General features: G+C 37.6%; 2 protein-coding genes across 2 annotated transcripts; both read right to left on the bottom strand.

Annotated features, from left to right (window-relative positions):
• Nucleotides 1–5313: 5313 nt before the first annotated feature.
• LOC126368735 (uncharacterized) lies at nucleotides 5314–25100 on the bottom strand. Its single transcript, XM_050012873.1, has 7 exons — nucleotides 24846–25100; nucleotides 16175–16303; nucleotides 11000–11175; nucleotides 8086–8259; nucleotides 6756–6853; nucleotides 6252–6353; nucleotides 5314–6032 (listed from the first exon to the last, which is right to left on the bottom strand). Exons 2-7 carry the CDS (start codon nucleotides 16275–16277, stop codon nucleotides 5672–5674), a joined length of 1014 nt encoding a protein of 337 aa, XP_049868830.1. The 5' UTR covers nucleotides 16278–16303; nucleotides 24846–25100; the 3' UTR covers nucleotides 5314–5671.
• On the bottom strand, nucleotides 21932–23695 carry LOC126369131 (dynein intermediate chain 3, ciliary-like). Its single transcript, XM_050013424.1, has one exon. It carries the CDS (start codon nucleotides 23693–23695, stop codon nucleotides 21932–21934), a length of 1764 nt encoding a protein of 587 aa, XP_049869381.1.
• Nucleotides 25101–25510: the final 410 nt, after the last annotated feature.

Here is a 25510-nt window from a genome sequence, read left to right as displayed (position 1 = left end):
CATACAATATTAAAATTTTAGAGCGGGATAGTCGATTTAAAATAGAGTACAAAATAAGCTTCAGCTATTTCAGTTACTTTTTAAATCAACTCTACTTCGCTATTAAAAAAACGCACCGTTTGACATTTGCGGTGACAATGTTTTCTGCATATTGCGGACATGGGCTGCAAAATAAGACGATACTGCAGTATTCACGCACCCAAAGAGTAATACTACGTCCAACCTATGCGATTTACGCATGAAACTAATGCATATGGAAAAGCAAAATGATTCCTTTTGTTAATTTCTTGCGGATTAGTGTATTTATTTATAACATAAGAAAGAGGGAGGTTTTATGTAGCAAAATAGTTTTTAATTATATTTTGTGTCCATTGTGCTCAATAAAGTATTCTATCTATCTATCTATTGTAGTCTGCTTGAGCGTTGGAGTCACGATTCAATATATATATTATCGGTCAGGACAGCTTACAGGCTGATAACCCGATTGTCGAAAGTAAATTGATCCGTGCTTCGGAGGGCACGTTAAATAGACGGTCTCGGGTAGTACCCTATTTACTTAAGTGTGTAGTTGTTACATGAGCCATGCCTTTGGCGACTCAACGGTAGGTAATCTTGAGACCAGGGTTGTGACCACACAACCTACGCGAGAAAAAAGATTGAACATTCTCTCGTAATTTTTTTCTTCAGAACCACAAGTAAGTAATCAGAAGTCAACTTGCAGCAACCGCAATACTTACCGCGACATCAAGCCAGTCACCGTACTTGCAGAACGAATCACTAGGTATCGGGATCCTCACCGTACGGGGAATCGTTGTCAACGCCAAAATTCGTATTATCAATGGTAGCTTATGGGTGTGACAGACCGTAATTTAATTCTTTGCTGTGTCGAAAAACCGGATATGTCAAATCTTCAGGTTAGGTAAGCGGACCCTGTGAATAACGGGATAATGCTAAGGGGATGGGCTCAATGTCGACAACTCTATTACAAAATACGTCGGTAGAACCCGCGTCACGAGAGAAGTCCCGCGGCCGCATCGTTGGAGCCCCTGTATGTGTGTTATTATGACTAGTAATTTTTTTTTATTATAATCCGCGGGAATTCTTTCGTGGCGCATACTCTATTACTTCATGCATTAGGAAAAGGGTTGTCGGGGAAACGCAACAAGAAATAAAAATACCAAAACAAATGAAATAAGTATCAACTTTATTAAAAGTAACAATTGACGGTTATCTCTTACTTTATCGTTTAATTAATTTAATTCGCCTTTCTTTTTTGAACTACATTCTAAGTTTGATAAGGCACTGTTTATTTTTAGTACTCATTTTATTGCAACCAGAATAATGTCTCTCTGATTTCATCTCTACCAATACTCGTAGTTCTTGAGTGTCGTATATATTTTCGTTGTTATCGTTTATTAGTAGACTAGACATCTAAAATAATTACTAAATACCTACTTTGGTTGACATTATCTAAAACCTATGAACAGATAAATATAGTTACAATCTGTACACATTATCCGTTGCTTTAACAATACAGGTACTATTACGGTATGAAACTATTGCTATAAATAAGTCTTATGTGTATAAGTAGTAATAATTTATAACAACCAATAAAATTTTGTAGGAGATCGAACAAGATTTTTCATCACCAAACGATATAATTTTATTAATAATACTTTACAATTTTGACTTTGAGGCAAAATAGAGAATTGATTCATATCGTCACTGGAAAGGCAAAATTACGTAAGCGCCAAAAGGCCATTTCGAGAAAAAGCCGTTTAAAGTTTCATTTTTTCGTTTTTTTATCATAACTTTTTACCTAATTATCCAATTTAGATGATGTCAAAGTAAGGTTACATTGTTTTTTAATTTTCTATGTCCAGCAATACATATTATAACTGTTGGATTGCTATTTTAGGATATAGTGGCGCTTACGTAAAAATGACTTCAGTTTACAGTAAAGCAAATTTACTTAACCGCCATCTGTTTAAAATATTATTTGGAAGCAAAATTACTTACAGCTCTTACGACAATGCATACGAGAACGACAATATTTCTTTAAATATAATAATACTGTAATGTTAGCGGAGTAAAAGTTACTGTAACGACTTTTACACATCTGCTCTCATTATGTATAAATTGCCTAAAAAGTGATCGATTGATTATGTCAGTTCACCAAAAATTCTTTAAAGTAAGTTTTTGTAATATCTTACATGGGTAAAAAGACGTAAGAGACAAATAATTATTCTTAATACCTCCTTAAACTACTTATTACTTCAATTGATTTATAAAAATGGCTATTAAAATACTGAAGTGCCAGAAATAAAGTTTCATAAAATATAAATAATAGCGTACAACCCGTTATCTGTTTGTAAAAGTTTCTTTTTTACACTTTCAAAGACAGAACGTATACGGACGTTCCGATTCCAAGGTGCCATACTACCTATTATGAACCACCAATAACCCATGGTCTCTGTCCGTGAAAGGGTTAAACGGTTTTATTTAGCTAAACCCGTACGGTATATTTGTATCAAAACTAGATATTGCAATTTAAGTACCTTCCTGTTGTCAGATTGATCTGAAATTTGGTACGCACATTTAATTCCGATGTCAATACAATATAATAAAATCAATAACATTATAAATCTAAGATGGCAGCCGGTACATAATGGGGGATTACATATTTTTCCAAACCCCCTCAATATGGGTATCAAATGAAATAGCTACACAAGTAGAATACTGTGATTATGTCAAAATTTAAAATCCAAGATTGCCGCCGTTCCAAAATAGCGGATTAGGTACATATTTTTCCACAACCCCCTCAATATGGGTATCAAAGATAGGACTACACTAGTAGAATACTGTCATTATGTCAAAATTTCAAATCCAAGATGGACGATATTACAAAATGACTGAAAGAAGGATGTTGCCCTTAATTTTGTCATTGTCATCCACCGTCCATAATATGCAGGGCAGCACAGTGGATCGCTGGGTGGGGTCGCTCCGCGAAGCCTGTGAAATCCCCAGGAGGCTTCTGAGCTTCTGGAAGGAGATAGGTTGGCTTACGTAGTCAACAATTACACGCATAATGGGCCACCTTAGAGTCTAAATGCGGAAAACAGAGCCCACTAACATAACATAACATATGCAGGGCAGCACAGCCGACCATGCAGTAGTATATTTGGGCTCAAAATTGTTTGAATTAGGACAAGCATACGTGGCTCTAAGTCGAGTCAAGTCTCTGGAAGGGTCAAGTCTTTTTAATTCCTCAATAATTCCCCTTATTGTTTTTAAGAGTATTTACCACGAAGTTTAATACACTTTTCCATTCGCTCGAACCAGGTATTATTTAACATTTATTCCACTCCAAAGTAGAAGTGTTCAAAATGGCTGACTTGAAAGCGTTGGTCGCTTCTTCACCGCACTGGAACCTTTGACCGCGAAGAGTTTCTTTTTTAATTTTAGGAAATGTAAAGAAATCATTGGAGCTTAGGTCAGGACTGTATGGAGGATGGTCAAGAATTTCTACGTTTTCCTGCTTCAAATAATCGTTTGACGAGCGGTGTGTGAGCTTGCGTTGTCATGGTGCAGCATCCTGCACTCCTGCGCATCATCATGCGTCGCTTTGGGTTAGATTTTCGAAGTTCGGCGATGACTTGTGGTAAACAAATTGTGGTATACCAATCTGCATTAACCGTCCTACGATCTTCAAGTGCAATAATAATTGTCGCAACATGACCGATTTTCTCCACGAAGGTAGCCACCATCTTCTTTGAAGTGCTTCGAGAGCGAACAACTTTAGTCGGCTTTGACTCGTTTTGGAAGACCCAAACTGTGGATTGTTGTTTGGAATCAGGATAATAGCATAAATCCAAGATTCGTCACCACTGATGATGTCGTACACGTGATTTGACTCTCCTCGGTTGAACCTCTGAAGAGTTTTCTTACACCATCTGACGCGGGCTACCTTATGATCGTCAGAAAATGCGGGATGCAACGGCAAACTAGTTTTCTCACACCAAGTGCCTCATTCATTATCGTTTAAATGGTTGTCCCTGAAATGCTTAATAACGCCTCTATTCTCGGTATGTCACATGACGATTTTTGAGGATTAGTTGTCTCACAGCAACGATATTATCTTCAGTGAAGGCGGATGTCCACGCTCGAATTCTAAATACCAGCGTTCGATGGCTCGCAGACATGGCACTTCATCGTGGAATAGAGATTTTAACTGTTTGAAACACTGAAGTCGCAGTAGGCCTCTTCGAAAGTTATAGAAAATTTTTCTTTGTAAGATTCATTTTCGGACATGATCTGACAGATTCAAAGCAACGCTGTGACTAAACAATTGCATTAATCCTAATGCTTTCAATTGTTTTGATATTCGAAATTCCAACAAATTTGAATTTTGAGTTCTCAATTCAAACTTGGCGCTAAATATGCAAACGACAGAACTTAAAAATTATAACAAAGTCGCTTTTTCTGTCCCTATATCCCTATGTACGCTTAAATCTTTAAAATTGCGCAACGGATTTTGATGCAATTTTCTTTAGTAGATAGAGTGATTCAAGAGGAAAGTTTATAGGTATGTATAATAACATCCAATAAATAGTGTAGAAATACTGTTATTTTTGAGGATTTTAATGTGATGTCGTAAATAATTTCATTTTTCCTCAGCATTGCATCCGAGCGAAGCCGGGTCGCTAATAAATTATAAAATCAATTCTAAAATAGTTTTACTTTTAGATCTATTGTTAAAAAATAACTTCCTGGGAAACTTACTGCTAGCCCACAAACTTGCTTAATAACAGCATAAAAATGCGAAGGCAAATTTACGTACACGCCTTACTTATTCTAAATACTGTAAGTCAAAATTACTTATTCGCCATTCACTGCATAAACATGCTAAGACATTTTTTTCTTATACGCCTTACTTATTTTAAAAGCTGTAAATAAAAATGACTTATACATAGTCTATTTTTTATTTTCAGTAGTCCAAAATTACTAATAAAATGATACTATTCAAACTATTGAATGCCAAATTTACTTAAAGTTAATATGTAGTTATTATATAGGACCACAATATTACTTATACACCAGTCACGAAAAAAACACCAAAATCTTGTCGTTTAAGAAACTGGAATTGAAAAAAGTCAACTATTTTCAAATTTACGTAAGCGCCAAAAAAGTGCTCGTATCGCAATGCTACCCAGACAGATCGACGCAGAATGAAACGCTGATTCCGAATATATAAAAAACCCAAAATACCTATTTTGGCGCTTACGTAATTTTGCCTTTCCAGTGACGATATGGATTAAAATACGATATGCTGAAATACAAGAACGAGGAGTCAAGAACTCATGAACAACATCCTACTTCCTAATTATTTTTGAGATTTTAACGATCCAATTTTAATAAAACCAATATTAGATTAAAAGCACCACATTAACAAACAGTACAAAAATAAACATTAAAATTCTTATTTTACTTTTACTGTAGTAAACGTCTATTTTGTACTTATCAGACTTTTGGGGCTTTGAATTTAAGTTGCCATTAATACGTTGTTGTAGTGTTTAACAAAATAAACACATCTTAAAGCAGTATTTTATTTTAACTTAAATTCTAAAGCCCTCGGCAATGGAATGAAGACCCACAAGCGTTGTTGTTAGGTTCACAGTTCCGTGGTGAGTTCGTCTTGGGGCCTTCTCGTCATCTCGAACAGTTCGTCTTCGAGCCAGACGCTCTCCCGCCGCACAATCGGCCGCCGCTCCCAGGGGTCTGAGAGCACGATTGTTTCTCTTTCAATCTGGGAGTAGCTCGGAGGTCTGACGTCACTCCACTCGCACTGGCTCTCTATGTCCTTATCGACATTGCTGTCGTAGCTAGTGGGCGAGTATGAGGGAGGCTTGAAGGTAGAGAATGACTGCTGGGTTTCGGAGTCCGATGTCTGGCTGGGCGGCGCGGGGAGGAAGTTCACAAGCTGTCCTTCTTGCGGCCCACCGACGCCCATTCGGCTGTAGCGTTTTAATATTCTGAAAGATTACAATTTATATTACATTACTTATCAGTTTTTTTAGTAGTCTATATTTTTTATTAGTGTTTAAATTCAGGAATTGCGGCAATAAAAGTGATCTCGACTTTTTAAAGTAGGTACCTACACCGCTAATATGACGCACCGCTACTACAATGATGATAGGTATACAATAATGGGTCCAGGTAAGAGGAAATTATCTTAATAAAGTAAACATTACCGATCCGCCCAACTGGCGAGCCGCGGCCACTCCTCTGGTACCACGGGTACTTGCTGCTTATTCAGCAGAATGAGCAGCTTCGCCAGATCACTCAGCACGCAACTGTATAAAGAAGTTAATATTAGACACCAGAAGCAACACGTTCCTACAATATAAACAAACAAAGGTGTTGCACCACCCTAATGCAGTGAACAGCTTCGAATGTTTACGACACACGAGTCGTGATCAAAACTTGCATTCCTGCATATTTAAAACGTTTACAGACTATAAAAGCCGTGTCTTAGATACGAATTTATAGACGAAACTGAATTCTTAATTTAGTTAACGTAGCAGATGTTATGCAAAGAAATGTCCGATTTCACGACTTTCCTTTGCTCCCGTAACTTTTGTAACATTTCGTGAAATATTATGATTAAGATAGATTAAACTGGAAAACTTTTAGAGCATGAGTTAAACGATTATAAACTGTTATAAAACGCATTAAAATGTTTTTTTATTACTGACCTATAAGCCATTGCAGCGTCGTTATTTCCTAGCTGATACAGCTCTCGAACTTGATGGCGCGTGTGGTTCAGTATCGCCAGCAAAGTGTAGGCATGAGGCTGGAATATACGTACTTAAATAACATTTTTAAGTTGACATTAACAGTTATTTGATGCATTTAAATCTTTAAGTTGGTCTACGAAATCGGTCATAAATAGACAAAAATACAACAGTGACCTATTAAAAGTTTAGTCACACTTTATTACAATGATGCAAAAAAATCTATATGGCTCGCTCTATATGAGTCAATCCAATGTCATTTTTTGCAGTCAAAAAATAGCATTAAACACACACGTGGTAGGTACGTTTTTTGCTTTTTGCATTCTCTGTGGGCGTAGCGGGAGTAATTAGAACGCGTGTTATCGGATTAAACAAAGAGCAACACAATCAGCTGATGTGTAAAGTGGTTAGTCTTGGGCCAATCGACAGAGAACAGCTGTTTCGTCGAAGTCGATAGTTGGCCGTCACTGGCATTAAACAATTTCCTTTCCGAACTTTCGAAAGAGACACTGTTAAATCGACTACAACATTCTACTGCCGACATAATCGCGCTTGTTTCACGCAACGTTAATCTCGCTTAACCACCGGAATATTATCTTGTAGTTATTTGTACATAACGGCTCGCAATGCGCATTTAAAGCTCGTCGAACCTTTTGCAAATGCATGTAAATACTTCGCTGGATATTATGTGGGTATATGTAACTATTAATAAAAGAGACATCGGTCTATCAAGTACACAAAAACGTAGGTCCGAAGGAACATCGATGTACTTAATGTTTATGTTTTTGCAATCTCATTTCCCGCTCTCTAAGTATTAGGTACTTCATGTTAGAAATCTGTAAGAATGTTTTTAAACTTGAGAGGTCAAGATGTTCACATAGTGGTGATGTTTACACAGACAATTGAGATATGAACCAGTATTCAAAGATCTTTATACCATTTCGAATGTTAGGAAAATACCGAAATTGACGGGAAACTAACGGGTTTATGACTTTATTGATTTACAACAACGCTTTCACCACATTATTAGGGCAGACCCTCCAACCATTCCTATCTTGTTCAAAGCAGCTTTGTAATTTATATATAATAGCTGTAATATAATTTATGTTCAGCTGAGAATAGATCTTTATGGTTGATTTCTATGTAGGTATATAATTAAGTAGGTACTAGACGAATTATATAATAATATTTAAGTAAGTTGTTAGGTTTTTAATAACTGTATCTAACTATTTCATAAACACTTTTTTTGTGGCAATATGGAAAGCTTTCCTTAGTCCTTAGTAGACATTACCCGTAAACAATCAAGTTGTTTATGGAACTCTCTGAGGCGTGCGTCGTCGTCTCTCGGTCGCTGCGGTAGAGGCTGCGCTTGGGCACGCGCGTTGCTTCTGCACCGCGCGTACGCCGCGCCGGCGGCCACGAGCGCGATACACGCCACCGCGCCGCACGCGCCGCCTACTAGAACCTGAACAATCATCGTAAAATATCACAGTAGGTAGGTAAGTGCACTGCTACATACTTAACTGTTTCAAAGAACATTTCTATCCGTACACTTTGCATTTCTGTTTATACCTACCTGACTTTTTGCAATTTAGGCTCTAATGGAATTTAATAATTGCCGTACAAATAGGCACTCGTATCTCGTACCTACCGTACGACCTAGAAGGACCTACATTGACGTCTAGAAGTATGTCAGGATCGAAGAAAATGGAATTCCATAGTCTCTGCTTACCCCGGTGGGATATAGGCGTGAGTTTATGTATGTGTGTTTATCTTACTATGAAAGCAGAGTGTTTCAGTTATGAATATCGATTATTAGTTGTAACGACGTTAGTACGAGTGACTGTTTATGTATAGTGATTAAGTATTAATTTGGGAAACGTGTTAAGAACTTTGATTATAGGATTTACAATTGTATGTGATCAAAGATGCACCCGGACCTACGTCTCTAATGAGGGACATTCCAGGCTACGTTCACTAAAAATAATATAAATAGGGCTGTCGAGATTTAAAATTTTAATTATCTATTTTCTCATTACTCGGGTACTTACATAATTATTCAAAATTACAATGTGATTGCAGAAACATATATAAAAATAATTGTTGCTTGATATTTGGATCACATTATGTATGTATGTGTATGGATCACATTATGTACCTATATCATTGTGTTGCTACCGCTTGTGTTGCTTCTCTTTATTTTGAGACTAATAATGGGTGGAAGACGTAATTGTGCTTGGTTGTAATAAAAAGGATCATCACATACGCAAAAACAAAGGTAAAAGATGCGTATGTCTGTTATCCATGAAATTAGAAGGTTAAAGCTTTTATTAAATTCATTTACCATACCTCAAGGTTGCCTGGAAGAGATTGCTACCTTAGTAATGCCGCCTGTTGTACTATCGAACTGATTATAATTGTTTATTTTTAACGTCGTGTCTTATAGGGAAGTCAAGGAATTGGCCTTTGATAGACTGGAATGGAAAATGCTACACCGACAAGAGCGTGGCTCTTAAATTGATGATGATGAATATTTAAGTGCAATAAAGACTTTTTGTATTGTTTAGTTAAACGAAGGAAATTCTCTACAGCGCCATCTATATTGTTTTTGAGGAACTTAGCCTGGAAAGACAATCATTAATTGTGCGGGCCGTGTGTGTTGATAGTGCGTGCCTAGCCTAAGTATTTCATGGTATTATTTATCATGTGCAACAAGTGGTAGAAAATAGTAGGTTTCTACAAGTTAGATAGTTAACTAGCTTAGTTTATTTTGCACTGTAAGTATATAATTTGCGGTCAGATCAAATTATGTCTACAGGGTAAAGAAAACATAGTCAGTACTTACGTCGTTCTCAAGTGTGTGTGTGTGTGTGTGTGTGTGTGTGTGTGTGTGTGGTGTTTACAAATAAGTGTGTGTCATCTATTACAAGAATAGTTAGTTACACCATCGTCTCCTGCAACATACAATAAGGCTACAAAAGGCAACTGATTTTATAAATCGGCTTGACTAAAGTGAATCTAAGGTGTTGAAGATGCATGTTGAAACATAATCGGATTAACGAATTAGTCGTCACGACTCTAAATTGTAGTTTATTGCGACGCATGCGCACATCAAAGGCGTTGCTTAATCTAATGTTAGACATTTGTTGTACTTCAGTGCGGCCGACCTTTTTATACTATCGAAATCTATTACGTTATAATACACAGGGTGTTAAAGACCCTAGTCTAGTAATTCGTTTCTTGTCTACTTGAAACTATTTAGAGCTCTACGGCAATAATCTTACCTACTTTAGGTACCTACGTTAGTTTTTTATAGATCCACGTTGCAAGTATAGCAGCGCAAAGGTGCCAACCGGGCTTGTTACGGGCGGGATTTTTGTAATGTATAAGTTTCCGATAAGTACATAATAATTTTACTTTTTAGCTCCCGCTTCAAACCTTTTTTTCGCTGTGCGTCTCTCGATATATACCTACACATACGTATTTTGTCTTTATTTTCCTAGCAGTTATAGTAGAAATTAAAGTAAGTATGGTGTTACGTGGTGTACCAAGGTACTGTGCTAGCTAAATGTATTATTGTTTTAAAAAAAGTTATACTTACAGATAAATTATGTATACGTATGTGTTTGTATTTTTTTGGCATTATTTATAAGCAGATAAAATAATATAGGTATAAAAGGTTTATCTAGATGTAGCCGATTACCTTAAGTATTAACAGCCTCCGTGGTCTAGTGGTTAGAGCGTTAGGCTCACGATCTGCAGGTCCGGGTTCGATTCCCGATGGGGACATTGTCGAAATCACTTTGTGAGACTGTCCTTTGTTTGGTAAGGACTTTTCAGGCTTCAATCACCTGATTGTTTGAAAAAGTAAGATGATTCCGTGCTTCGGAGGGCACGTTAAGCCGTTGGTCCCGGCTATTAACCGTAAAAACACCTCCACCAACCCGCAGTGGAGCAGCGTGGTGGAGTATGCGCCATACCCCCTCCGGTTGATTGAGGGGAGGCCTGTGCCCAGCAGTGGGAGGTATATAGGCAGTTTATGTACCTTAAGTATACATGTGCGGGGTAGCAAGCAGCGGCCTATTAGGTGCTTATAATGCGTCCACGCTTTTCTCGTGCCCGAGAGCAACACCAGCCCACCAGTGCGCACATCTACCTCAGGCCACACTATAATAATACGGTGGTTTGATCAAGATGTCTCTTACCTCATTGTAAGTATGTGCGGGGTAGCAGACGCGGCCCATGAGGTGGTCGTCGTGCGCCCACGCCTCTCGCGTACCCGAAGGACACTCATGCGCACACCACCCTTCCGGCCACACCAGCAGACGCGCGCACTTCACACACCCGTCCGCCGCGCACCTCACGCACTCCAGGCCACATCCTGTGACACGATTATACATTTTTTTACTTATTGAGCTTAGATGAGCGTTCGCTTAAGTTATTTGCTTGGAATTAAATCATAATTCCCTTTTAAGGTCCTTTGTTTGGTAAGGACTTTGCAGGCTTGAACCACCTGATTTTCCGAAAAGTAGGATGATTCCGTGTTTCGGAGGATATGTTAAGCCGTTGGTCCGGCCGTTAGCCGTAAAACACCTCCACCTAACAGAACAGCGTGGTGGAGTATGCTCCAAACCCCTTTCGATTGATTGAAGGGAGGTCTGTGCCCAGCAGAGTCCCTCTGTTCAACACATGGTTTTAATACTTCCATAAGTTATTTTTTCAGAGAAATTTAAGTAGGTAAGTACATATTGTAACTCAATATAAAAGACATAAACGCGAGACATAAAATCAATTGTAATATTGAGATTACTATTATTAACACACTTTTTTGTGAATATAAAATCTTGATGACTTTTATAATCTTATAAAGTGAAAGGAACCAATATGAACCAGTAACATTCAGGTGCTGATTATGCCAGACATAATGTCGATGTGCTATTATAACATGTTTACATGGATGTCAATTGCTGCATAAAACAAGATAGCTCCGACAGATTTACATGACTATCATCAACCATAGAGTTTATCAAAGGTCGCGTTGGTATAATGAATAAATAACGCTTGTTGTATCTGAATCATTCTGCACGGTTCGTTCTCAGATATTATAGATCAAGGTAAAATAATTCCATGCACTGCTTGATAGATAGCCGTTCGTGTTATGAAGGTCTCAAAACAGTTGTTACTTGCTTGACCTAATAGCTTCTATAACATTAAAGTTTATACGCGAAAGTTCCGTATTGGCTTTTAATGTTGCGCTTTTCTTCCTGTCGTGGACAGAATTAAATAAGATATTCAAGAAACAGCTTTCGTTATTACGAAACTATGACGTATACGAAGTGCATAATATTAATTATACGGTAGGATTGGAACCCAGGCGCGGCCATTGATTCATTGTTTGGGGCTCCAAACACGACGGTGCCCGCATCGGAATTTCTATGCTAAATACAAGTTTGGCTGAACGTATGCATGGAAGTGTACGATCGTCCGAGATATAGCGAATGAAAACTTTTACGATGTCTAATAAAAAAACTAATAAAAAAGGATTATACAGTAATAATAAATAAGTTTTCTGTTTTAAGAATAGTGCTGTTCTTTATTAACTATAAGTGCAAGAAAGAGATAGAGCTAGTATTGGAACTAGTAAACTAAAATAAAATTTGTATCGGCCAGAATCTCAAAATTATAATGCTTTGAAGACTTGTTACAAACTACTTGAAATATAACTTTTACATCAATTTTGTCATAAGTAGATTTATTACTAAAATGAAAAGAATAAATTAAAGTGTTACGAATTAGCTTATCAAACTATTAATCGAACAGAATCGAATCAAATGTTTCGTTTCATTAGATCCGTAATACCTACTTTGAACTGTGAAAGAAATATCATTGCGCCGTCGACGATGCTTATGTAAAGAAAATTAATCTCTGGCCCTTGACAAATTATAAAGTTAAATTATGTTATTGCACCTCATTACGACGTTGAGGTATTACCTAAATATGGATGCAACTTTGTAAGTCAATTACATATATAATATGTGCATAAACTTACGACTATTCTGGGTTACTAGGTCTTATGAGTCGCTTGCTACCGCGTTATAATACTGTGATATATTGATTGGAAATATCGAAACGTAGCGTGGGAAGGTGCTGAATAGGTATATGCCTATAAAAGTACTAGGCACCTAGATAACAATGACTTGCACGCAACACGCATTTCTTCACAAGCTGTTTTTAATAAAAGTACGGCTACTTATCATGCCTACTCATTAGCAATCAGTTACGTCAGTGCTTTGTTACTTATTGTACTTATAAGTAATGATATTATTTCATAATCCGAACTAGATAACAAATCTTTGGGCTTAGCAAATTATGATTTATAATACCTGCAGTTTATTTTGATTGCCCGACATTAAAAGCGAACCATATTGCCGTGTGAAAAACAGCTAACTATTCACGCAAGAATTTTCAATGCGGAGAATATTCTCAACGATGTGAAATGTAACATTCCGTGCCTTTCTTTGTTAAACGTCTTAGGAAATCAATGTGTAACTTCACTGGTTGACTTAGCACGTTGATTCGGTTTCGGTGCTTTCCAAAGGGAAAGCGAGCTAGTGCGAATTCTGTGCCGTGCAATTAACGGGACCATTTTAACCTATCGAATGCTCACTATTCATTTTGTCCGTAATTTTCCCCGAATCAATTTTTTATTGATTATTATCATTTCGTAATTGGAATCATCACGTTCGAAATTAGTTTTGAATTTGGTTAGATAAGCTTGGACAGTCAGCAAAGTAAATAAGCAAACCAATTTTTCGCTTTTTATTAATTTATTAATATCGAAGAGTTTCAATTACCCGGTATCTATAATAAAAACTTGAACACAATTAGCAAAGTATTTTCATAAAGTTTGCAAGAACTTTCCTCCGCTTCTAATAACGCGCAATCATTTAATATAATTGTCATGTTCTGAGTGTTTTTTGCTACCGGGTGAGAGCCTTCAGCGCTCCCTATTTGTCCGGCCAAGTAGTTAATGCCATCTGCGGTAAATCTACAATAAGTCACGTCAAAAAAAAGTGTTTTTACTATAGCAACGACAAATGGATTCATAAAATGTAGATATAACAAAATAATTTATTGCGTACAATTTGGATTTTTGATATAAATAGAGATTTCCACTACTGGATGCTGTGGAAGCAAAGTATACCCCTATAGAGAGAGTTATTGATCAACAAGTATTGGCGTAATATATATGAATTTATTTGTTGTTAGCAGTGGAGATGGAATCTAAGACATATTATTTATCTAAGTATGTTGCTTGGTTGTGCCTTAAATTATTTTTCTATATCTTTCGCAGCAATAATTTCATTTCCCAACTAGTTCATTAGCCAAAGATATGAATAAGTACGCGTTATTTCGTAGTTACATCATTCTGTATAAACCATGCCAAAGGAAAAGAACAGAAGGGCTTTATACTATATTTTTAAAGCGCTGTTGAATGGAAAGCTGTTTGTAGATTAGTAGCGGTGATCCATTTGGAGCAATCACCCATATCATGTTCGCCGTAATCGATCAGCCTTTGTCTACAGGCTTTCGTAATGGAAATCTATTTTCCGGAATATTTTTTATAATGAATTTAAACAAAATTATTAAATTAATTTCAGAATGGGTTGATGGGGTTGGTAATTCACCTCACAATCCACACGATAGAAGAAGAGAATTTCAGAATATGTAAAATGTTTTGAATCTTCAGCTTTTAGCTATTATCATTGTTTAACGACGTCCGTGGTCCAGTGGTTGAGCGTTGGGCTCACGATCCTGAGATCCCGGGTTAGAATCCCGGTGGGGACATATCCCAAAAATCATGTTGTGATCCCTAGTTTGGTTAGGACATTACAGGCTGATCACCTGATTATCCGAAAGTAAAATGATCCGTGCTTCGGAAGGCACGTTAAGCCGTTGGTCCGGGTTACTTACCGATGTAAGTATGTAGTCGATATATGAGTCATGTCAGGGGCCTTTGGCGGCTCAATAATAACCCTGACACCAGGGTTGTGAGGTTGGTAATCCACCTCACAACCCACACGATAGAAGAAGAGATTGTTTAATGTCTGTGTTAGATAGATCAATCTTTTATTATTATTACACCTAAATTTGTCCAGGATAAGTGGTTATAACAGAAAACAATCATTTTCAAAGAGTGATAATTGGAAATCTTGATGCCTTTACTTCAGAAGCATTAAAATATGTTGAAAGCAGAAATAAAATATGTAGGTATTGGAAAATGTCGTCGCGCTTAGAAACAACAATCATCACAGTAGTGCACTTGTATAAACACTACCTGTGTTGTACACGCCTGTATTGCCAGTGATTATGTCCTACCTTGGGTTACGATACACGACGTCAGTACATTGGAATTCGTTACGTATTCGTGTAACAGGTGATTTGTAGTTTTCCGTACTAGCTACCGCTGTACTTCTTAGCTCTAAGACTCATTGGTTATTGTGAAGGGTTATGAAATCATCATATAAATACTTAATTACTATAGTTATGAAAATAGAAGCTTTTCTAGCACATAGCAGTAATACAGAATTAAATTTTGCTTTCCTTACACGTGTAGAGGATGGTCCGGTTAAATGGGTAGGGAGGTCTGTGCCCAGCAGTGGGACGGGAGTGACATCGTAACGAAAACTTTGAGGGATGATTGAGCCCATGATTCTGAGTTGATATAAAGTGGAATTTTGTATGGAATTAAAAATAATTTAAAAAAACAAACAAAACATTTTCAGGAATTTTCCCGAGAGGAAATTCCACTTGATATTAACTTAGTATCATGGTCAGAATCTTCTCCCTAAGTATTCGTTACGATGTCACTAACACCTTTTATAGGATGTTTATTTACACTCTAGGTATATTTCAACTAAAGACTGCAAGATTATGTATAGGTATTACATAATGTTTAGGAAATGTAGGTTGCGATATGTTGTTGATATGTTTTAATATCCTTTCAGAAACTGTGGCTGCACTCTGCCTTCGAACGATTTGGGATTATGAGCGTAACTTTATGTAAGTAACGATGTATTTGCCTTTATATATTCCGAACTTGATTTCGGCGCAAATAAAATTAAAATAATAATATGTGTAAAATACATGTCTGGTTGCTTCATTTGAGTTGAAGTATTTACATTATGAAAATAATGTAAAAATTAAATTATTACATTATTAAATTGAAAGAAACGTAGGCAATAAATACATTTTTTGTATTTGTATTGTAGGTGTATGAAAAGTCTGTTGTTATCTCGCTACTCGGTTTAGTGTACTTTTTGTTGAGTCAAAATAATATATTGTGATGTTTTAGTTGTGTGAAACTATTTGGTACTAACGTGTGTCATTGTTGTTGTTTGGCGCGTCGGCCGGGCGGAGCTGCGCGCGCGCCGCGCTCGCCGTCAGCAGCACCGCGAGCCACACCTGCACAGTGCGGGTCATCGCACGCCGCTGCCCATCGTGACGCCCTGCAACACAACACAACACATTTCAACAACAATTACAGCAATACATTATCATCTAACATTGACGTGATCGACCATTATAATGGTCGGTATTAGGCTGATCATCTGAGACCATACGGTTCATCATATCTATCTTTGGAGTTTGTATCAAAGTCGCTACAAGTTGTTTTCGGATTACTTATATGCTAATACAATACAATAACGGATTACGTACAATACGGGATACAATACAATAAGGGATTTTATGTATTGTATCACATGTATCTAACTACTGCTTCAAGTCCTGACTTCGAGCGAATGCTGTAAATTTTAATTATTTTGAACTCTACGTAGTACTCGTAGGTTACTTATTCACATGAAGTTATGTTCTGATTTAAGATCATTGTTTTAATTACCTATGTGAGGACGTGATTCGCTTAGTATGACAAAGCGATTTTAAAAAAGCAATGTAAGTTCTAACTGTTCATCGACCGCATGTTAGTTACATCATTTTAAAAACATGACCGATAGAAATGCGACAACAATAGACAACCTTATAGCGATCTGAGTCAGGGGGCTATCGAACTGTGGGTTAAGTTGTGACTAGGGAATGCAATTTCGTCTAATTTTTCGGGATCAATCCCGAAGCATAATATGACGAGATCCCATTCGAGATTGGCGGGATTGGGTGAATCTCCTTGAGTTATACTTTTTGTTTTGATTATGCTGATTTCTAAAGTAAACCTAATTGCTTAGTAATATTGAAGAATAAAGGCTTTTGTTTTCTTACAAAAAATATTTTGTTTCAAATAACCTCACTATCACAAACAAGCAGTTTTCATCGTTTTCAGCTCTTTTTTTACGATTTTTTTACGAATTTGACGAGATCCTGAAAATTTCGGGATCTCGCGGGATTGATGTTTCCAATCCCACGGGATCTCGAATTTGCGATCTCGAGTCGAGATTGCATCCTCTAGTTGTGACGTTACCCTTTCAATATTTATAATTCGGCCCAGAATGTGTGTCAGCCGGTGTAACAGTACGACAAGATTGCTAATGAGCTGACATTGGCATTCGGTTACTACCGCGCTACCACGCTGAGGCGTCACACGCCCACGCGAATACTTAACCAACGTGATAGATAGGCTTAGGGCAGACTGAGGCAAACCTACAACAAGTCAAGTAATAAGAAAGCTTAGGGCAAACTGAGCACTTTTACATACAAGTACAATACAATGCAAAACGCTTTATTGCACATAAACACAAAAAAAAAACATTTACAAAGTGATAAGAGAAGCACAAAATAAGTACTTATATATAAATACAACTAAAGAAAATACGTTATATTACAGGTATGTCGAGAAAATAATAACATGCTAGGAATGACTTGATTTAGAAAATATAGAAACCATACCGCAACAAACCGCTTCAATAGATACAGCGATCAAATTCAGGATCTCTTAGAGAAAGGCCAGGTCAAGAATGGGTATTCTAAACCGGCGAGCATGCACGAAGGCTTTGATGAGTGGAAGAAGTGAAAGTGGTGTGTCAGGATCGTAGTAAGTGGAATTACGTGGTCTTTGCCTGTCACTAAACAGCCTATGTACGTCCCACTGCAGGGCACAGGACTCCCCTCATCAACCGGAGGGAGTACGGAGAATACTCCACTACGCTGTCTGTTACGGGTTGGTGGAGGTGCTTTACGGCTAATAGCCGAGATCAACGGCTTGACGCGCCTTCCAAAGCACGGAATAACCTTACTTTTTCAGACAATCAGATGATTCCAGCCTGCAATGTTCTTGCCAAACAAAAAAGAGTTTCACAAAGTAATTTCAATCAAACTCGCACCTCCAGATCCTGAGCACAACTCTCTAACCACTAGATCACAAGGGCTCAGCCTACAGCAACGGGAAATAGGCGTGACCCTTATGTATGTATGTAAGTACTAGAAGAGAGCCCTCAACGTTCTACATTAAAATGTTGTCCGCGAAATTAATGACTGCTATCCGACGCAAAACTCTAAAAGGTCACGTCAAAAAATATCTGGATGCGATATTCCACTATCCCATTTAAAACAGCGTTTCTTGCTGAAAAGAGAGAATGTGTGTCATTTTTTATTTGTGCCAAACAAGGAGGAAAGAGGGATCAAAAAGCAACTGGTTTTTTGGAACTACTTAACGTCAAACATATTGTTTTGTTTGTAGGTATGTTCCAAGAAATTGCAGCGTTTGGTGAGTTCAAGCAATATCCAATAGGCATTAAGTCTGGCGATGATCAATAGTTATTAATAAATTAATAACATAATTACATTTGTTGATGACTAACCCACAACTGTGTGTTTAGGGGCATTAGTCTTGTCCTCCTCTCCTGTGATGATAAATATGATGTCATTACTAAATATAAAGTTCCTAACTTACAGTCATATAAATAAGATATTAAACACTCCTGAAAAGATCAGTGTAATAGTCTTTGAATTTACAGCCTTGAGCTGCAGCCATGACAAACAGCCATCCATCTCTGTATGCCTGAAGCTTTATTTCCAGTAGGTTGGTACCCACGTGTTGTAACTTCCCGATAATTAATAATAATCTGCATAATACCTTCGTTCATTACATCACACCTACACTGTAATAATTATTACTGTATCGATTACCCAATTTGATAATGTAAGTACATACAGAAGTTTTTTATTAATTTTGGCATATTTATGTAGGGATCGAATTTATTGATTTCAATAAATGACGTCGGTTAAAAACTGTTTGTGATTGTACTTGAAATTGTATTGTGGGAAATAGTTATATCTTCATAAAGGGCGCAAGATACTTAGCTGGAATCCAACGTCAGTGCAACTGGTTATCTGGAACTACTCAATGTCAATTGTCAGAATCGAATGTTTGCGTTGGGTTTGCGTGTGTTTTACAATAAGGATTAGCTGTTTGATTGACATCGACTGGGCACCCTCAGGCCTGTTGTCTTAAACGTTGTACCGGGTGAGAGCCTTCAGCGCTCCCCATTTGTCCGGCCAAGTAGTTAATGCCATCTGCGGCAAATCTACAATAAGTCACGTCCTTAAATAAAATCCCATAATCTAGATAACTAGCCCTACTTACAATGAATGGGACAAAATTATTGCGGCGATGCTTTTGTAATATTATTATAGGTACAAAGTTGAAAATCTCGTAAGGGCTTAATAAATGCTGCAGACATAGCCACGAAGAACAGGCTAGTGTATAATAAAATGAATGACAGTGCGTTTTTATTTCTAAGCTGTTATTACAATGTTTGACAATGCCCTTTTTAATCTATGGCCTTGTGAGAATTTTTATAAGCGCGCGACCCGGGCCGATAAATGTTCAGTAAAACATTTCGCAAGAAGTGTAAAAACAGATCTTTATTATATCAAGGTTCGGTAATCGCTCTATCACGGTCCAATCACGAATAATAATTGCACTTTAGATACGGTCAGTTGCATCTTCAAGTACCTACCCTCTGTACTACGATACGATGTTTTCGTCTTTAATACTTATAAAAATATGTGTCTGCGATATTTTTATGCAAACGAAAAAAGTTATTGTTTTAGTTCCATTGCATATATATGTAGATTAGTAGGTAGGTACCTGAGTAAACTAATCTTTGATTTGACCCATTATTCTAGTGCCTATTAGATAATTACAAAAGTTTACATTCGCCCTGTTACAGTTCCATAATGTGTTCGTAGGAGCAAAACGAAATGTCTATCAAGTTTTTTGATAAGATCCAACAATCAACAGATGCCCTTGAGTTCGGATTGGGTTCTTGCAAGTCTTCATATTGCCATTTAATAAGTTAACAAAGGGAGTGTCCATTATTAAAATATTAACAGCTAGATGAAAACGTCAGACTAAACGAGTGTTGCGGTAGAGCTCTTGTTAATACATTAACCTACATTGGAACCGGTCTGCGAATATTGAAATAGTTCTTAGACTGATATATTTTCATATTTTTCAAAACTATTTATTATTAGGGTTGCTAACTCTCTTCACGATCATCACAGCACGATCTTCAGTCAAAGAGAGTACGAACTCTACACGTTTCGTGCTACTTTCTTGAGATTTTGTGGAAAGTAATCAATCTTGATTGTCATATTTTGTAAGGACTACTGACATGGTATCAATAATGAGCGGACCTTTAACTCCCATGGAACGCTTTTCCATCACATGACCGCTTCCTAATACGTAATATAATAAATACGTAAATAATGAACCTGTTATTTACGTATTTATTTAATAGGATTCCATCGACAAGTTCCTCTATACTACGCTTCTCACAAGTTTCCATATTGCCATTTAATTTACAAAGGAACATGTTAATTTATTAACATTGCTGCAGTGTAGCGCTTGTTAAGACATTAACCTACATCGGAACTGCTCTGCAAATGTTCTCTATGGTTCCGTGCTGCTACTGTAGGCATAATTATTTTCTGATTCTCTGCTTATACTCATTTAATGAGCAGCCGACACCGATTTGCGTAGCAGATTTTAAGAAAGTGAAAAGAGTTTTTATTTTTATAATGCACATGAAACATTATATTAAGTTAAATCATGAATATTTACGACCAACTCTGATCATCTAACTGATTCCATTTATAGTCTTGTTATAAATATCTGCCTGCCCAGCTTAAAGTTGCTTATCATTATTGTGTAACTGTTGGAAAGTTGTGCTTTATATTATTTGAAAGTTCTCTAACATGTATAGACATGATTGGCTGCTTTGAACCATACCAGTATTAAAAATATTTAAACAAACCACATCGCGTACTCATGTTGTGTAAACTTTCTTCAAACAGTTGCAAAGCGTTGTCATTGAGGACTTACAAAACAAAAGAGTAAAGTATCATGTTTACGTTTTGTAAAAGTAGTAGGTAAGGTAAGTAGGTAGTGAGCTAGTGAGTGAGATAGTTAAGTATGTAGTTTGTGATGTTATTATAATAATGTGCTAAGCGGACATGTAGTGAGGAGGCAGTGTGAAATGGAAACGGGGCGGGCGACCGCGTGCACTGAGTACGTCGAGGTGAAAGTTGTGACGCACTTTTGTATTCACGCAACTCGGGCTAGTAATTTACGCTACCATTCAATCGAGGCCTGCTCCTCCCCCCTTATTCATTTAACACGCATATCACCCGAGGGGGCAGTGAGGCGAGCTCGAGGTCAGATTATGGTTGTCAGCATGAAAGATGTATTAGCGGTCATGGCCCTCGGCAACTCGCATTGCCGCATGCGGGCTCCTCGACCACACCAAACATCCGGGATGCTTTAACGTGTTGACTAATCTTCAAAGCCCTACAATTGGATGTTATTGACAAATTATTTTTATGCTTTCAATAAGTCTGCGAAGTAGTTTCGAAAACTTGCTTTGAATATACTTAACGTGATGTGATCATTTCTCTACAAAAACGTTATTTAAGTAACATTATTTTTATTTTATAAACATCTATAAGTAAATATTAATTTAACAAGTAAGTAGGTAATTTGTTTATAATAATTAATTAGTCAACGAATAATGTTTTTATTGTTAAAAAACTAAAGTTACCCGTTAAAAGACATTGATCTAAAATATTTTCTAATTTGTGGCGAAATATAATTTGTTCCTGAAAGGTGCCCAGTTAATACTACACTACTCAAAAGTAATCCTTTTCTCTCCATGTTCTTCTGATCCTCCCAGTAGTTGTATATACTGATTCACAATTTCAAAGTACTTTTCTTCAGTTTCCTTATCTATCTCTTCCTCTTCGAGGCCTTCGTCTTCTACAAGGGTCTCATGAAGTGCGAGAGCTTCTTCCTCTGCGCGTCTTTTAAGATTGAGCTCCTTAACTCGATTGTCCAAAATATGTTCACGTCGTCTTTCACGTTCGTACATTTGCAACACAAGATTCCTATCGCGATTGGCTGATACAGTCATTTTTTCAGACAGTTGTAGTAGGAACGTGGAGCCGATGTTATCTCCAATAGCGATCAGTTCGCCCTTTCCATGAGGGGTGATCTTTGTCAAAGGATAGTCGGACACTTGCAACTGTGCCACAGGTTCTTTATACTTTCGTAATAAATCCCAAAATCGAAAAACTCCGCCTTCGCAAATCGACATGTAACTGGAGAAGCGTCTTGGAGCCCAAGCGATATCAGTCACTTGATGGCGGTAGGGTCGTGTTACTATGATGGGCGCAGCGCGAATTTCCTCGCTCCATATTCGCACAGTGTAGTCACCGCACGTCATGAACATTCGCAGGAAACAGGGACTCCGATGTAATGCTCGGACCGGGCCACAGTGCGCCTCCCAAAATGAAGTTAAGATTTCAGAGTGTGTTTTGCCCATACGGTTCACATTGATTACCAAACCAGACTCTGTCCCACAAAGGAATCTAGTCGGCAGATTTCGGTCGTATTGTAAAGCACTTACACCTTCAGCATATTTAATACTGGGTTCCGCTTTTGGAGGTATTCTAATCGCCATTGGAAGGCTATCTACAGGATGTGAAAGTTTTCGCAAGTCCCACCATAAGCATTGTCCATCGGGTGAACCAGTAAATATTTCATTATTAGTTCGACTATGTAGGAAGAGTAATCCTGTTATTGGACGACTGTGAGAATGAAAAACGGAGCTGTTTCTTACAGCTGTATCACCGCTTCGCAAGTCAAAAATATTTACAGTACCATTCTCCATACCACCGATTAATATTTCGGGATTCACAGGAGACGTTGCAAGGCGCCAGCAAGCGTCCTCGTGTCTTAATACGTGTAATGGAGTACTTTCTTCGTGTATGTCCCAGATATAGCAGTTGTTCTGTAAATAATCAGAGCTTCCGTCTCTGGTAGTATGCGACGGTATAGGTGAATAATGTGATACGGCTAACTTAGTATTTTTCTCATTAGTCCAAATTATAGATGAAACTGGCCTTTTTAGTTCGTCACGGAAAGTATTGGATATTTTAATGCTATACTTTTCGACAAGTTCCTGTTTCGGCATGTTACTAAAATATGTAGTGTACATTTCGATAGCATTATTTTGGTCGATACAGTGCTGTATTGTTGGGGCCATGTTCTTAACCGCACTTACATAGCCATCATCGTGTAAGACGCGTCGAACGTGGCGGTTTACTTGTTCTTCGTGATCCCAGTTCACTTCACGAGGCCAGCCACCCTCTGCGTGGTTTATACTTGTGTCGTGAAGTATCAGTTGCTTCGTGTTACAGTCATGTTCTGATTGTGGCAGCGTTGCTTGTACGAAGCGATGTACAGGATTTCTAAGCGCATACAATTTTTGCATTTCCTTGTCAGGGTAGATAGCGTCAACCACGTGGCCCGGTACCATTTGGAACAATGGTTGTCTCCCGAAGGTTTTTCTTGTTTTAACGTATTCATACGTTGATTTGAAGAAAGGCATTATGATAAATATTTTATGCTATAAGGAATGTTTAAATAATCTTTTATGAATATAAAATTAGATATTATAATTGTAACCTTTGCGTTGTATATGTCAAAGTGAGGTACAGAATTTCGTAATCGACTAGGCTACGGTGTGTAGGTGTACTGAATTAGTGATGAACTTGTATAATAAACTCGTGATGTGTTTATTGGCATTCGGTCGGGGAACACTTGTGTCCGTGTAGGTAAGTGAGGACTGTCCCCGTCATTGTGCCAAATGTCATATTATAAGCTACGCTGATGTTAAGGTGAATTAATTAAGGTAAGCGAATTTTGATGATATTTAATATCTTAATGTGAAGGAGCTTTCTTTCAGTATTACAAATGTTGACATACAATAATATTCAGAGCGAATCTTAAAGATCTCGGAACATTGTTGTTTTAGTTTAGCAGCAGCACGGTTATGCATTGTTTCTGTACCAGGAAGTGTTGCAACCACGAGACGGAGGTAAGGAGTCGTTATGCGGTTCACATTAATATGCATTAACAACCACCTCCATTAATATCTACACGTATGTGAGAGGTGACAATGGCTCTCTGTTGTAATCTACCTATCCAAGTCGTAATGATATCCTTGTACCTAGATAATAAAAGACAAATCAGATGATCGGTACAGATGGCCATCAATCTAATGTTTGCGTGATCTAATTGGTATAAATGGATCTCTCTTTATTTAAGAGCTGCGCTCTTGTCGGTGGAGTAATCACCTTCAATACTCCATAGATAGGGCGTGTAGATCGGTGGTTGCAGCAAAAACGGTGGTTGTATAAATGGATAATACGTAAAGTTGTTGAAAACGATTCAAAAGTAGAGTTTAAAATGAACATCAATAATGTTAACTAAATTATACTTGTTGAATATATGTTCAATTAATTTTAATCACAAGACATATTCAAAGAACACGTGACTAACAATAACTTAAACAAAATAACCGCATCGGACTATAATGGAGCAGAAATAAGATTTACAAGCGCAGTTCAACGTAAAGGGCGCTAACAAAGGCCCAGCGAACAATGAATTTGCTGAATGCAAATATTTGTTATGCGCAACATAGTTTTGCAATGTCGACGTACCCATAACATAATAAAAATATGTACCCACTTCCTTACCATAAAAAGGTAAAGTCCGCAATACGGTAAAGCACTGTGGTGTTATCACATTTCGTCACTTCACCTCACATGTTACGTTGTATGGTAGAATAGGTAGTATCGTTGTTATGTTAAACGTCACGAGGTACAACACTAATTTCACTTTGAATATTCGAATGCGAAAGGTGTTATTTGCGCGCGCGCGCGGTAACGATCGCCCGCGCAGACGTATCGACGGCGACTGGTGCGCGCGAGCCGCGAGAGTGGGACCAGAAACATACAAACGCAGGGCCAGGTTGCGACTGGTTTGTGTTCCTCAACGTGGGCCAATTCTGCTAATTTTAATCATCATTCATCCCATGGCAGACCTTCCACGGCGGAATGTGGACGAGAGGAAGCCGTGACGTCAATGTGATCTACTTGCTGGAACTTTACCTATTGCTGCGTTTGCAAGTTGTCGTACCTGTATTGATATGTCGGCGATGATTGTTTTGACTCATCATGGAAGCATTATAATTTTGAAAGTGGTTAGAGCCATGATAATTTGGGAAAAAAAATACTTGTGGAGCAGGGAGGTAATTTCTCTCTAGTTATGTCTTCAGAATAAGTTGTTTTTTCTACAATTACACGTGAATCTGCCAGATATCTGTATTGTAGCAACAATACTATCTGTCAGATAAGTGTCT

This window comes from Pectinophora gossypiella, chromosome 8 (assembly GCF_024362695.1).
Source record: "Pectinophora gossypiella chromosome 8, ilPecGoss1.1, whole genome shotgun sequence".
Lineage (NCBI taxonomy): Eukaryota > Metazoa > Arthropoda > Insecta > Lepidoptera > Gelechiidae > Pectinophora > Pectinophora gossypiella.
This window is presented reverse-complemented; position numbering and strand designations above follow the sequence as displayed.